At 41.7% G+C, this 14,047-nt stretch overlaps 1 protein-coding gene across 9 annotated transcripts in view; it reads left to right on the plus strand.

Moving 5' to 3' along the window:
• The window catches only part of MAP3K4 (mitogen-activated protein kinase kinase kinase 4), a 73,805-nt gene extending 60,207 nt beyond the window's left edge, over positions 1 to 13,598 (plus strand). For all 9 annotated transcript variants that reach the window (XM_083605840.1, XM_083605836.1, XM_083605839.1 and 6 more), the window contains 10 exons: positions 145 to 245; positions 1,549 to 1,629; positions 2,934 to 3,125; positions 3,704 to 3,774; positions 3,866 to 3,982; positions 5,247 to 5,406; positions 7,725 to 7,847; positions 9,059 to 9,165; positions 11,179 to 11,358; positions 13,034 to 13,598. In XM_083605840.1, the coding sequence (XP_083461966.1) occupies positions 145 to 245; positions 1,549 to 1,629; positions 2,934 to 3,125; positions 3,704 to 3,774; positions 3,866 to 3,982; positions 5,247 to 5,406; positions 7,725 to 7,847; positions 9,059 to 9,165; positions 11,179 to 11,358; positions 13,034 to 13,054 (1,153 nt within the window). In that variant the 3' untranslated portion in view covers positions 13,055 to 13,598. The remainder of the gene's footprint in view (positions 1 to 144; positions 246 to 1,548; positions 1,630 to 2,933; positions 3,126 to 3,703; positions 3,775 to 3,865; positions 3,983 to 5,246; positions 5,407 to 7,724; positions 7,848 to 9,058; positions 9,166 to 11,178; positions 11,359 to 13,033) is intronic.
• Positions 13,599 to 14,047: the final 449 nt, after the last annotated feature.

The raw sequence follows: 14,047 nt of genomic DNA on the forward strand, positions 1-14,047 counted from the left end.
GCTTTCTTAGTATGTGGCTTTCATTAACATACAGAATCATGGCTATTTCCACTTTATTTAAGCTTTCTGCTTTTAGAAAATTGTTGGGGGGCGGGGAGTAAAAGTGCTAATTACGACAGCAGCAGTGTGTGTTCTTTTAAACAGAGGCTCCAGCGTCCCTGAAAATGATAGACTGGCTTCAATTGCTGCTGAACTGCAGTTTAGATCATTAAGCCGCCACTCAAGTCCCACTGAAGAACGTGAAGGTGATTGCTGTCTAAATTGTAATGCTTCCCCCAGCCAAATTGTTTATGCATTTCTCCCTAAAACAAACAACCATTTTATTTTAAGGGCAGGTTCTTCTGCTGAACTATCAGTTTGACCTTCATTCCCAAATGAGTCCTGTAGGTGTGAATCTATCGGCAGATTATGATCTATATTTTATGCCTTATGGTAGAACGCTTTTCGTAGCAGATCTGCTATTGTAATTTAATGTAGTTGTTTGCATCATTTATGCCCCACTAACAGTAAGTAAAATGAGGAATTGTAAGTCTGGAAAGTGATCAGCTAACCTGCTAATTAACTGCTCTGATGATCAAAGAGGGCATTAACTAAATGATGAAAGGCAACAAGTGATGAAACCAGGCAGGATTCCTGCCGAGACTACGCTTGTGGAATAAATAGAGGCACCACTACTTTGAAGGCTGCGCTCCGTAATTAGGACCAACCCCTACAAATACCCTTACAAATTAATACTGAAATATCAACATGTAGGAAGCAGACTCTGTTATTGAAAGCTAGCCATAAATATAAAATGAGAAATTGCCCTTATTTTTACAGCTTCATTATGACTAAACAGGTTATTGTCCATTCCAGACCTAACTTTTTGATTATTAACCCTTCCAAATCTACAATTCTGTGATTCTAATGGGAACCTAGAACATTTCAGGTTTTGACACTCTTTTCAGTTTATTTCAGACAATAATTTTGGTTTTCACTTCTTGGTTTTTCTACATTTAATCATATTCCTATGCACAGTTGTTTTTGTGTGTATAACCTTCAATTTCTATAGAATGAATGCTTTATAGCATTATCTCGTCAGTTCCTCTCTCCCCCCCCCTCCCATCCATCTTAAATTCATGGAGCCAAGAGGTTCCTTCTGTGAGTAGAAAGGCATTTCCGCTTGAGGTGGGGAGGCATCAGTAGTCTGTGGTGCCATGTAACGCTATTTCTGATAGCTTTCTGACCCACAGGAGCAGTGCCTCCGAGGACACTGGGGGCTACTAAAAGGCATTGCATTGGGCAACCCAGCCCGTTTTTATGGCACCGGCCCCTTCCTCCTCCACCAAAACAAGTGGTGCTTGTTTCTACCCTTGCAACTAAATAGTCTCTAAAGAGTATGCGTTTATGTAAATAGCTTATACTACCGTGGGGCCCTAATAATAGTTTGAACCATCTTCATATCCTAACATCAACAGGAACCAGTGCTAAGCAGTGGGTAAAAAAACTAAATCAGTTTTCTGCTCTATATCAGTGCCATCAGTTTCTTAAAGCATTTTGTTTTCACAGAGCCTACTTATCCAAAAGGAGACTCTAGTGGATCAGCCCGAAGAAGTTGGGAGCTTCGGACTCTTATCAGTCAGACCAAAGGTAAAGATAAGAGTTGGCTACTTAGCTGTGTTCTGTTTTGCCATTAGTGCTAGGTATGATTTTTAGGAGTGCCCTCAATGCCAGTTGATTTTGCTGTAAGCTCTCGCCAAACTATATCTTCCTAGTAAATGGACTTGTATTTCTGTTAGTACATGGCTTGTAGGGTTGCAAGAAGTTTTGTAAGGAGAACTATATGAATTATTGCGAAAAAGGACTAAAAAGGAGTTTATTTAAGATTTGGATTTTATAGCAATAACTATTAAAATAAAATGCAAAATCAGATAGAAAGTTAGAAAACCATTAGTCGAGGTTGACGGACATCCTAGGCTGTGATAGCCAAAGGTTTGTTATGTTGTATAAGATGGGATGTTACTTTTGGAAAACATGTGCAAAAACCAATAAAATTGTATGTATGTATGTATGTATGTATGTATGTATGTATGTATTTCTGTTAGTATACACAAATGTGCATATTGGTGCAAAACTTAAACTTGACAGCTCTTAATTCTGGTGGAGGATTCAGAAAGTTATGGCATTTACTGAATCATTTCAAGAAGCACCAAACTAACCCAAAGATGAAAATGCCTTTTCACATGAAACCAAGGTGGTACAGTTGCTGCACCATAACCCCTCAGTCATGCATGGCCAAAAGGTTAGCGGGAGATGACAATACAGTGGTACCTCTGGTTAAGTACTTAATTCGTTCCGGAGGTCCGTACTTAACCTGAAACTGTTCTTAACTTGAAGCACCACTTTAGCTAATGGGGCCTCCTGCTGCCGCCACGCCGCCGGAGCACGATTTCTGTTCTCATCCTGAAGCAAAGTTCTTAACCCGAGGTAATATTTCTGGGTTAGCAGAGTCTGTAACCTGAAGCATCTGTAACCGGAAGCATATGTAACCTGAGGTACCACTGTAAATACTTGTTCCTGTCTATTCTCATTCATGGCCTAAATTTAAAGTGTACAAAGAATGACTTATGAGTTTTATCAGCATTGCAGCTTACCATATCTTAAACTCAGATAGTAATGGTTCTCTATAGTCTGCTTGCTTTTTTTTGTCTAAAAGTCATTCTCTAACTGCTGCTGAGGTTGATAAGTTTGGCTGATACCAGACAGTCACGCATGTATGATGCTGTCTTGTGTTAGCCCTCTACTGACTGTCTGATTCGCAGCAACTCATTGAGATTTCAGGCAGAGAACTGACAGCTCTACAGCCTGTTTTCCTTTTAACTGGAGATCCCAGGGATTGAAATTGCAATAACAGGACTTGTTCAAGATTTCCCCTTTTCTTTCTTAATTCCTAGACACTGCTTCCAGGCAGGGACCTATGGAGGCAGTTCAGAAATCTGTCCAGCTGTTTGAAGAAAAGAGGTACCGAGAAATGAGGCAGAAAAATATTATTGGCCAAGTTTGCAACACTCCCAAATCTTACGATAACGTCATGCATGTAGGCTTGAGAAAGGTGACTTTTAAGTGGCAGAGAGGAAACAAAATCGGTAAGTTTCTGGTAAGCTGCTTTTCAGTAAACTGTATTCCTAATTGCAGTTTATTTTACAATACATGAAACCCAAGCAGCATATTCAATGCACTGTTGTTGAAGATAGCATCTGCTGAGTGTGTCAGTGCAGTAGTATATGGAGAAGCACTTGGGCTGATTGCCCTTTTCCCCACCCCAAACGCATGATCATCTTTGTGAAGGAGGATATATGTGTGTGCATCACCTGGTCTTCCATTTCTGCGTAATCACAGTCTTGTTGTAGTTTATGGATGGAATCAGTTGAAAATTTTACTCATGTACTCAGTGATGTGTGTACAAATTTGCATTTGTTACAAAGGAGGTTCTTCTGAAATGACCTAGAGGGGACTTTGCCCAAGCAGCTTTCTCTGTGTGGAAGTTCTAGCAATTTAAACTTGCCTAAAGCCTCAGTTTCAATTAATACCATTAGAGGATGAACACAGAAAAGTTACGTTGAGGATCCATACACATATTTACAGGAGTCATTGTTCATACTGGCAGAATCGTCAGCAATATGTTCAGGCTGCTTACACTGTTATTATTCTTACAATTCTGCAGGAGAAGGTCAATATGGGAAAGTATATACCTGCATCAGTGTTGACACTGGTGAACTGATGGCCATGAAAGAAGTAAGTACTAGACTAATAAAACACACTGAATTTTTCTATTTTTCGCTTTGTATTAGCAGCAATGTTAATTTTAAAAATCACTGCTTTTCAGATAAGATTTCAACCAAATGATCACAAAACAATCAAAGAAACAGCAGATGAATTGAAAATTTTTGAAGGCATTAAGCACCCTAACCTGGTTCGGTACTTTGGTGTTGAACTCCACAGGGTAAGCAAACCTCAGTTGCTGACACACGCAAATAAGTTAGGTCCGCAAACTTTAATCAGTTTAATTTGTAGGAACACACAGAACCTTTGGGCCCCCTTTTACATGCCACGTTAATATTATCAAGTTGCATTTCATCACATCTGTACATGGTCAGTGGAAACAGTGGATGTGTGATATATTTCAGAACCATAATTGGGGATGTTTTCAGCTAAGTCTAGTCATAGTAAACTCAGGGATATCCATGTTCCTAAGTGAATCATGTCCATTAACTTCAGTGGGTCTACTCTGAGCCAAATAACACCCTTCCTATTTAAGAATCAAAACTGGATGTGATATGGAAGCATCATACTCCAGCTTCTCTGTGTCTTTTTATGTGCTTAAAAGGAGTAGCTGGAGTGGGTTCAGTTTGGGATTGAGGCTGAGCAGAGATGGCCCTAACTGAAATCCCTCCTCTCCGAAGCTGCTGAAGGTGGGGATACAGGTACAGTGTGGGTATCCACAGCAAACAGCAGCATGAAGTAGGTAGCAGTTTAGATTTGGAACAGACTTGTTCTGCAGTCTGCTTCAGAGGGTAGGACTAGAGGTTTGTTGGCATCCGTCTGTCTCGAGAGACGATGTAGTGCAGTCAGACCACTGCATTAGCAGTACCAAAGTGACCTCCACACCAACCAGGTTGGAAATTGCAAGGAAGCAGATTTTGGTTAAACCTTAGCAGAAACTTATTTTAAGAGAGATTTAGCAATAGAACAGAGTGGTTTTGGGAGGTGGTTTCCCAAACCAGCAGAAGTATTTTAGTGGAGCCTGGAACGGCATCTATCAGGGATGCTTTTGTTGCAAGATTCCTGCATTAGGCAGCGGGTGAACTCGATAATCTACAAGGTCTGTTCCTACTATGAAATGGATATCGCACCATGTCTACACTGGCCCTGCATATTTTATGTTGCAGCATAGAGAGTCTTATGGATGTTGTATGAGATGAAAGCATTACTCTTGCATTAGGTATGGTGGCCCAAACTTCTTTTGTCTGGTATGCTTAGCAACCATCTTCATAGCCCACCACAGCAGACAGTTGCCATTTCCCCCCTTACCAGCTGTTGCCTGTATAGAACACATCCGGGACAAGGTACTGTGCTGTGCAGCTACCATTGCAGACGAAATCACAAGGCATTCGTAGCTTACAGAAACATGCATATTTGAAAGACTCTTACTCTGCATACAGAAGATGCAGTGAGACCAGATCCCTTTCTTTGCTCCCCAACTATAGGAAGAAATGTACATCTTCATGGAATACTGTGATGAGGGAACTCTAGAGGAAGTGTCAAGGCTGGGCCTCCAGGAGCATGTCATTAGGCTTTACACTAAGCAGATCACAACCGCCATCAATGTGCTGCACGAACATGGCATAGTACACCGGGACATCAAAGGTAAGCAGCACTTCTGAATTCTTTCATTTCCTTTTTTGCTCTGGGCTGATCTGCAGGTTTGCATTTAAAAAACAAACTTTGGGAATATAACAAAACACGGGGATATAAAGCTACTCAAACCCCATGTTAATGAGATTGCCCCAACTTTCTTTATTTCATTTTCCCCATTTCAGGGAGTTGGACAAAATGACCCTTGGGATCTGTTCCAGCGCTACAAGTCTATGATTTCATGCATATTCTGCTTTTCCTCCCAGAGGAGCCTGCAGAAGCAAACACACCTACAGTTTATTTAAATAAATAAATAAATAAGCATTCTAAAACAGTTCAAACATTCTACAATCAGTTACAGTTTAAAGCATTATAACATAATGCAGTGGTACCTCGGGTTACATACGCTTCAGGATACAGACTCCGCTAATCCAGAAATAGTACCTCGAGTTAAGAACTTTGCTTCAGGATGAGAACAGAAATCATGCTCTGGCGGTGCGACTGCAGCTGGAGGCCCCATTAACTAAAGTGGTGCTTCAGGTTAAGAACAGTTTCAGGTTAAGAACGGACCTCCGGAACGAATTAAGTACTTAACCCGAGGTACCACTGTATGTCACCCTTTTCCTGCTGGATTAGTGCTTCCAGAATCTTATTTTCTGGGACCAGAATGTATTACTGGTGGTGGTTTCTGCAGTTGGTAGCCACCGCCACTTGAGGTGTTGAAATCTGCTCTGGAGGTTAGAGGTGGCCCAGGAGAATATTGGAGGGTGGCTAGTTGAGGGGCGAGATCCGTGAAAAAATGCTGCCCCACCTCTGTACTCCAGGGGAATCCTCCACTGGATCCTAGCGGATCCCATTCCTGGGGGTTAGTCGGGCTCCAAGACACTAATTCCCAACTGTGCATAAGCATACATAAAAGAAAAGTATAAGAAGAAATCGGTATCTTTTCAGATTTTAGGAGGTTGGGCACTGAAAAAGAATATAACCAACAGGCACCTGTTCTTGGCTACCTAACTTTGATTAGCCATTACATTTCATCATTTGGACTCCAAGTCACCATTAGGGCCAGAGTTTTAACACTGCCAATCATAAACTAAGGATTAGAATGAAATTCCTTTATCAGGTCCCATGAAAGTGTTTCCCAAATGGCTTGCTTTGTTTGTGCCAAAAGATGGTATGAGTCATAGGTCCAACAAGCTGCTTGGCCTCTAGTTGTGGAGTTTGGGCAGAGGCTTGAAAATAGGCCCGTGCTTGGGTAAGAGTTGCTGAGACAGCCCACTGTGCATCCATTTGCAGTGTGAGGAGCTGCTTCTCGACTCTAAACACAGCATGCTGGCCTGCACCTCTTCTCCTTCCTAGAAGAATTGAGGGAACAGTCCCACATATTGCCTCTCCAGGGGAGCTCTTGTGCTCTCATCTCCATTTGGAAGAATGTGCCCTGACTATTGGACCGACCCCCACTTTCCTATACGTGTCTCCATTGTAGAAGGAGAAAAAGGAAATTGGGAGCTAGCCCAGGCAGTCGGGGAGAGCTGCCTGAATGCTTCCTGTCCGGCTGTCTGGTAGGGATGAGGGAGAAAAACTACAGGGCCACGTTCAGTTCTCATAGCAACGCTAGTTAGACTGCTTGGGGGCTGAGGTTCTTTCTCCATCTCAGCTAAAGGCTTTAAGGGTGATGGAAAAAGAGATTAGATGCTATTTAGCGTTTTGTGGGGTAGAGAAACTGCAGTCCTAATGGCAGCTTCTCTCTCTTGTTCCTCCCTTAGAGAAATGGTGCTGAGTGGGGGGAGGTGTAATAACAGATCCCTCCATGTTTGGGGAGTCGATGTGTGCTGGGTTACGGAAAAAGGCTTTGGCAAATGAATCAAAAAAGTGGGTATCTCCCAGCTCCTGGTTATGTGAAAGACTCTTTTGGACCTAAAATAAAGTTTTTCTCTTTCCACAAGTTGTAAGTAGATACAGTGGTACCTCGGGTTACATACACTTCAGGTTACATGCGCTTCAGGTTACAGACTCTGCTAACCCAGAAATAGTACCTCAGGTTAAGAACTTTGCTTCAGGATGAGAACAGAAATCATGCTCCGGCGGCGCAGCGGCACCAGGAGGCCCCATTAGCTAAAGTGGTCAAGGATAGTTTCAGGTTAAGAACGGACCTCCGGAATGAATTAAGTACTTAACCCGAGGTACCACTGTATCTATGCCTGGTTGTCTAGCAAGACCTCCAGACCAGTAATTAGGGTGATCACTCTATAATAAACTGTCTCCTTTGGGTTTAAAATCCTGTCTAATTTTTATTTAAGAATCAATCACTGTTCCCCCCTCCCTTTCAGGAGCAAACATATTTCTTACTTCATCGGGGCTGATTAAGCTGGGAGACTTTGGCTGCTCGGTAAAATTAAAGAATAATACACAGACGATGCCTGGCGAAGTGAATAGTACTTTGGGGACTGCAGGTAATAGAGAACATGCCAAGGAAGTTTCCTTGTGTGTACTGACTAAAACCAATGAAATGTGTTATTGTAGACAATTGCTCTGATGCATTGTTTTGCTATGGGCACGTGAGCTCTGATGTTCACATTGATAGTCAGGTGCCTAGCCTTACCCATGCTGGCTTACCCATTCATTTCAACTGGCACACATTCCCTTGTGTATGGGAACAAACCTCTTGACTTGAGGCCCTGAGGAATCGCTGCCAGTCAGTATAGGCAACTCCGAGTCTGACTTGTCATGCTTCAAAGTTAACATTTACAAAAAGGATCAGATGTGCTTTACATTATTAAAATGCAAAAACAAATCACTGTGTGGGTGTGTCTGATTTCATGCCCCTTCCAGCCCCCTCACCCATCCCATACCCTGGGATGATAATACCAATTTGTTAGTCATGAAAACAGAGAGTGTGTGGTGCACTTTGGACATTTAATTTTTAAAAGATCTATTCCTAAAAATGAATTCTATTCCTAAAACTTTCTAGACATTCTAGGCAGCACTAGTTGTATTTCAAAAATCTTTAAATAATTTGCAGAATGACTTTACCTTGGGAGCTCATTTCGCACTTGCTCTGCAACAGAAGACTAATGAAATGTTTATTCTTCTCTAGTCAGAGCACAGGGAACAAATTATATGTGAAACATTATTTGTTTTTGAAAAAGATGAATGGTATTGGCTAAAGCATTTTATATCAACGGCTGCACAAGTAAATAATTTGGTTATGTCTATCAGTTTTAAACTACAAATCTGGTTTTGTAGGCATCGGTTTAAAGTTGACATAAATTCTTACTGTCGGCTGCTTAGTATAAGAGAATTTTAAAGATGTGGATTTCTGGCTCTGTAGCAGTCCAGCATAACCACAGTTTTGCAATTTTCCATTGCTTGGGGCAAGTACAAAACTGGGATGTGTAACTCTTTAGTTTAGCAGAAAATATCTGGAGGTGATTCGTATTAAACTTGTGAAAATATTTTTAAAGTATTGACTACGTGCATTTAACACATTGTAACAGAGAGCTGATGATCAAATAAGCAATTTGTGCTTGCCAGCAAGACAAAACTTATGGGTAACTTACTATTCTGTTGGACATGATTTGGTTTCTCAGATGAATCCCATTTGTAGAGGACTCTTCTTCCTTTTGTTACATAATCTGATGTGATTATCTGTGTTGTTTCAAAGCATACATGGCTCCTGAAGTGATCACTAGAGCTAAAGGAGAAGGCCATGGGCGTGCAGCAGATATCTGGAGTCTAGGCTGTGTTGTGATTGAAATGGTCACTGGGAAGGTAAGCGTTATTGTGCAAGATTAAGCCAACCTCAAATACTCATGAAGCTGTATGGTAGTCTAAAAGACATATGGACAATCTGTGACCCATATGTGTGAAATAGTGTTTCTGTATGCATGGGGGCCTGGGGGCAAAAGATGCCCAACTTTGTCTAAAAAACCCGTGGCTGAAATTGAGAAAATTGTTGAGAAATTGTACTTGGGGTTGTTGTGTTGTGTGTGTGTGTGTGTGTGTGTGTGTGTGTGTGTGTGTTGCTATTAAAGGTCATATAGGCAGGAGGACAAGGATTCATTTTGGATAATAAAATAAAAGCTCTGTTTTATTTGCTCAGTGTGCTCTGCTCATACAAAGGCCTGCTTTGGATGTGGATACTTTGGGTTAATAAACTGCGATGTGAATAAGCTTTGTGCCCAACTGTATTGACTCTTCTTAGCACATCACAACAAGCCAGGGTGTCTGTAGTTCATCATAGCTTCCCATTACATCCAAAGCACCAAATAGAACATGCCAGCGTAAGGCTGTTGCGTATCTCAGCTTGTTATCCAATGCCATCCGTGAAATTTCTCATAATGGAGAGAACATAATCAAGTCTGCTCCATATATTTGTCTTCATTCTCCTTTCAGTAAAATACCTGTATGTTAACTGTGTGTGACTGGAAGCACAAATATTTGACTGTCCCCACATACATAGATCAGGTGGTCGTATCAACGCAGATTTAATTCCTGTGTAGAAACTAATAATTTATGAAGGAGCTTCTGTTTTGGGGGGCAGGCTGGACAGGATACTAGACTGTTAATTTTCCCCCAGTTTGGAATGTAGCCACTGCATTTATGTTGTGTATTAGTGAAACATCCACTATGCTGTGCTCTGCAGGAAAGTCCAAAGATAGAAGCACTCAAAATAATTGAACTAATACTGAAGCCCCGTTTTGTATTCAGCATGTGCATTAAGCCATCCCTGAGTTGTAGGGAAATGTTTTGGGGACAGAATGTTTTGTTTGCTGCCATTACCAGAGCCAAGAAATACAGAAAACTCTTGGTTCTGAGCATCTGATAACTGCAGTATAGAAAGCAGAACCTCTTCCCCATCTGCTGAGTATAATTTATTGGGGCTTTTACTGCTGTGTAATTGTATCCCAACAATTTTCACTTATTGCTGGAACACATGTTTTTCAGAATGCCCCGGTCTCTAATGTATTTGAAAGATAATAATAGGTTGTAATCCACTACGGTTCTGTCATTTCAGAATGGCCATTCTTTGCTTTGAGTGTTACTCTGTATCCTATTTCATTTTGGGCTTTGTTTTCCCATTTTTGATAATGTAGACCTGTAATCAAGTGTGTGTGTGTGTGGGTGTGTGTGTGTGTGTGTGTAGGATTTATGCAAAGAGCTGTATCATATTATACCCATATTATATATATGGACAGAGGTCCATATAGTTGTTATGTAATGCCTCCTTGATGTGCAGGTTGAGTGTTAATGTATTTAATGGAACAGGGAAGTAGCTAGTTTTCTATATACTGACAGTGGCGGAGCTTCATACTTCGGCACTGGGGGGGGCGGAGAGCAGGTGGGGCGGGGCTGGCACGCGTCTTGGGGGTGGGGCACACTGCCTGCAGGGGCGTGGTGCGCAGTGTGGGCAAGTGGGGGGCAGCCGTGATGGCACCCTACCGGGACCGTGCTGCCGGGGATGGGGCACTCCCCCCCAACTCCTCTTCCTCCGCTGATAGAATTTTTCTCCATAAGACTGTGCACTTGTTTAAAATCCTAAGAGGAGCCCTTCTGGATCAGGCCAAAGGCCCATCTAGTCTGGCACCCTGTTCTCACCGTGGCCAACCAGATGCTATTGGGAAGCATACAAGCAGGACCTGAGTGCAGTCTGAATTGAGACTTGCACAGTATGCTCTTCAAGAGTTTTATGCTGCTTATGGAGAAATGCAGCAGCAAGCCTATGTTAAATCAATTCATTTGCAAGCTTACCCTTTCAACACTGATACACCTCCTTCGTTGCAGAGGCCCTGGCATGAATTTGAGCACAACTTCCAGATAATGTATAGAGTAGGGATGGGCCATAAGCCTCCCATCCCAGAAAAGATAAGCCCAGAAGGAAAGGACTTTCTTTCTCACTGCCTGGAAAGTGAGCCAAAGATGAGATGGACAGCTAGCCAGCTCCTCGACCATTCATTTGTCAAGGTTAGTTTAACTTGTTTTGTTCTAATTTCCATCAAGAATGGGATCGGGATGTTAGAGAACTGAATCTCTCTTCAGGTTACAATTGCACTGGCCAGGAGCACAAGGCTGGATCTGATACTCTGAAGCAGGGAGTCTGCTATATCCTTGTGTCTCCACACAGTTAAAACCCCTAAAATGGCCAGGGACCTAGATCATGTAGAGAGCCTATGCACATGGTATTGCAGGTTTCGTGTTTCAGAACTTCAGCACCAGCACACGGACAGCAGTTTGCATGTGGGCCTTCAAGGATGCCATCTAGAGAGCAGCGCCGTAAAACATTGCCATCTCCCTCACACGACTGTAATCACATGAGGGCTTGAAAAACTACAGCAGAGTCTTTCCTTCTTCCTTTAAGCCCTACTTAGACATTAAAGGATCATGCGATACCTGCTGGCTTCACCCATTCTGTCACATCTCACTTGCTCAGCCCGCTACCCTCCTGCTGGAGGACAAATGCTGTCCTCATGTAGGGTCCCTGGCCAGTGCAAGTACAGAAGGTTTTCTGCCTGGAGGCCTTTTCCTATGTGTGGAGGGGTGGGGGTGGAGGTGGGGAGCCAGGATGTCCCCACTTTCCTCTCTCACAATTCTACTGAGGGTTTAGTGCCTTTAAAAGACTACAGATAGCCAACTGGAGAGGAGAAGGTAGAGACATGGAGTGCTTACTAAAACAATTTTAAGTTTTAAAAGAACAAATTATTATTAATGGATTTTCTTATCCATCCTTGACAATGAGGTCCCAGAGTGAGTTGTGATGGTTTAAATATATAATATTGAAATCAGTTAAAATGTATCTTGTTATGTCCCCCACGGGAGCGAGTATTCACACCAGTATACGTCTGGAAAGCAACCCTATGCAAGTGTTCCAGTTCCTCCCACAATGGGGGAAAGTACTGGAAGAGGAGCAGTGTGTGCCCTTTCAAAGCTAGCAGCCCTTTCTCTTTCTACCACCTGGGTGTTAATGCCAGCCTAGTTTGTTTTAGGTTATAATGCATTTCTGGTGATTTTTTTTATCCACTATGATTGAGTTCAATGAAACATTATTGCAAACATTTAATTAACATGCTTAATTCTTGGTAAAATACTATTACTACTACTACTACTACTACTACTACTACTATTATTATTATTATTATTATTATTATTATTATTTTATTATTTTATTATATTATGAGCTGGGAAAGCCTGATACCATAGCAGACATCTTTGGTGTTGGGCACTCCATTCAGAAATGAAAATGGAATGTTTCCATGGAATCGTAGAATTCCTGGGTCGGCTCGAACTGCAATCTTCTGGTTAACATCCGATGTACTGACCCATTGTGTCACTGGTAACCACCATTTTGCCTATTGATCTTCAGCAGGAGAGGTCTCATGATCAATGTGAATGATCATGTGTGTATCTGAAAAAGTGTGCATGCACACAAAAGTTCATACCAATAACAAACTTAGTTGGTCTCTAAGGTGCTACTGGAAGGAATTTTTTTATTTTGTTTCGACTATGGCAGACCAACACGGCTACCTACCTGTAAATGAATGAGCAGCGCTGTCTTTACAGAGAGCTGCAGAGCCCTTATTGAACCTGTGCACAGTAGATTTGATTATTTTTGTTTTCTCCCGGTCACTATAACCCATCCCAGGTGTGCACAGATGAAGAATGAAGTTATGCACAATGCGTGGCCTCCTGTTCTCTGGTGAAGTATCTCTTAATCACTACTGTATGTAATATTTACATAAAGACTATGCGGAGACCCAGGATACAGTTCAAAAGTTTCCGTGACTGAAGACTGCACAGGTGACCAGCGTCACTTCTACTGCTGCTCTCATTCATTTTCCTTTGGTGGGCGTTGCTCCCGGGACGATGCCCACGAGTTCAAAGAAGCTGCATGTTTCCGTGAAAGTGCCATTACTACTGTATAATGGACCATGACCTTATTTTTGTTCCTTCGCCTCCATTTCTCATATGACTGAGAACTGTAAAGTTAATATGTAGTATTTTTGAACTTTCTAGGTTCGAAAAAAAGCAAAGGTTAGTGTTATATCAGGTATTCTGGACCTTGTTTTTACTCTCCTGTTTGTTGAGTGCACTGACTGTGAACTTCTACCTTTTTTTGTTGTTTTTTTATTGGCCAGCTTGATTTGTTATGCAAAGGCTGTTTGATGAAATCTAAAGGCCTTTCCTCAATAAATTGTTTATTTTAGGAAGTCTTTTTCTTTATTTCATTGTTCGAAGCTGTTATGTGTTAATTCTGTGATAGCGCTTTCAAGGGCTGTAATTTTACAGTACTTCTGCAACAGTTTAATGTTCTAGTTTAGCTCATTGATCTTAAACCATAGTGTACATCACCAAAACCGTCGCAATTTATGTCTACTGATAAGGTAAGTAGCAGCTTCAGGATTTGTTCACAACTGTGACTTGACCTGCTCTTTAGTCCTCTGCCCAGTCTGAAGTTTGAAGTAACTGGCGTTTACTTATCGATCCTAAAACACATTTCATGTGCAGATATAATTCTGGTGGCATTTTAAGACCCGTAACCTTTAATAGCCAACTTCTTTTGATAATTCTACAACATTCAACTTTCAGGTCTTTTGTTATTCATTACAGAAGTGAATCTTGAAAGGCTGCTTTTGTGATTTTCTTATGTGTCTTCCCT

Source organism: Podarcis filfolensis (genome assembly GCF_964270895.1).
Source record: "Podarcis filfolensis genome assembly, chromosome: 3".
Lineage (NCBI taxonomy): Eukaryota > Metazoa > Chordata > Lepidosauria > Squamata > Lacertidae > Podarcis > Podarcis filfolensis.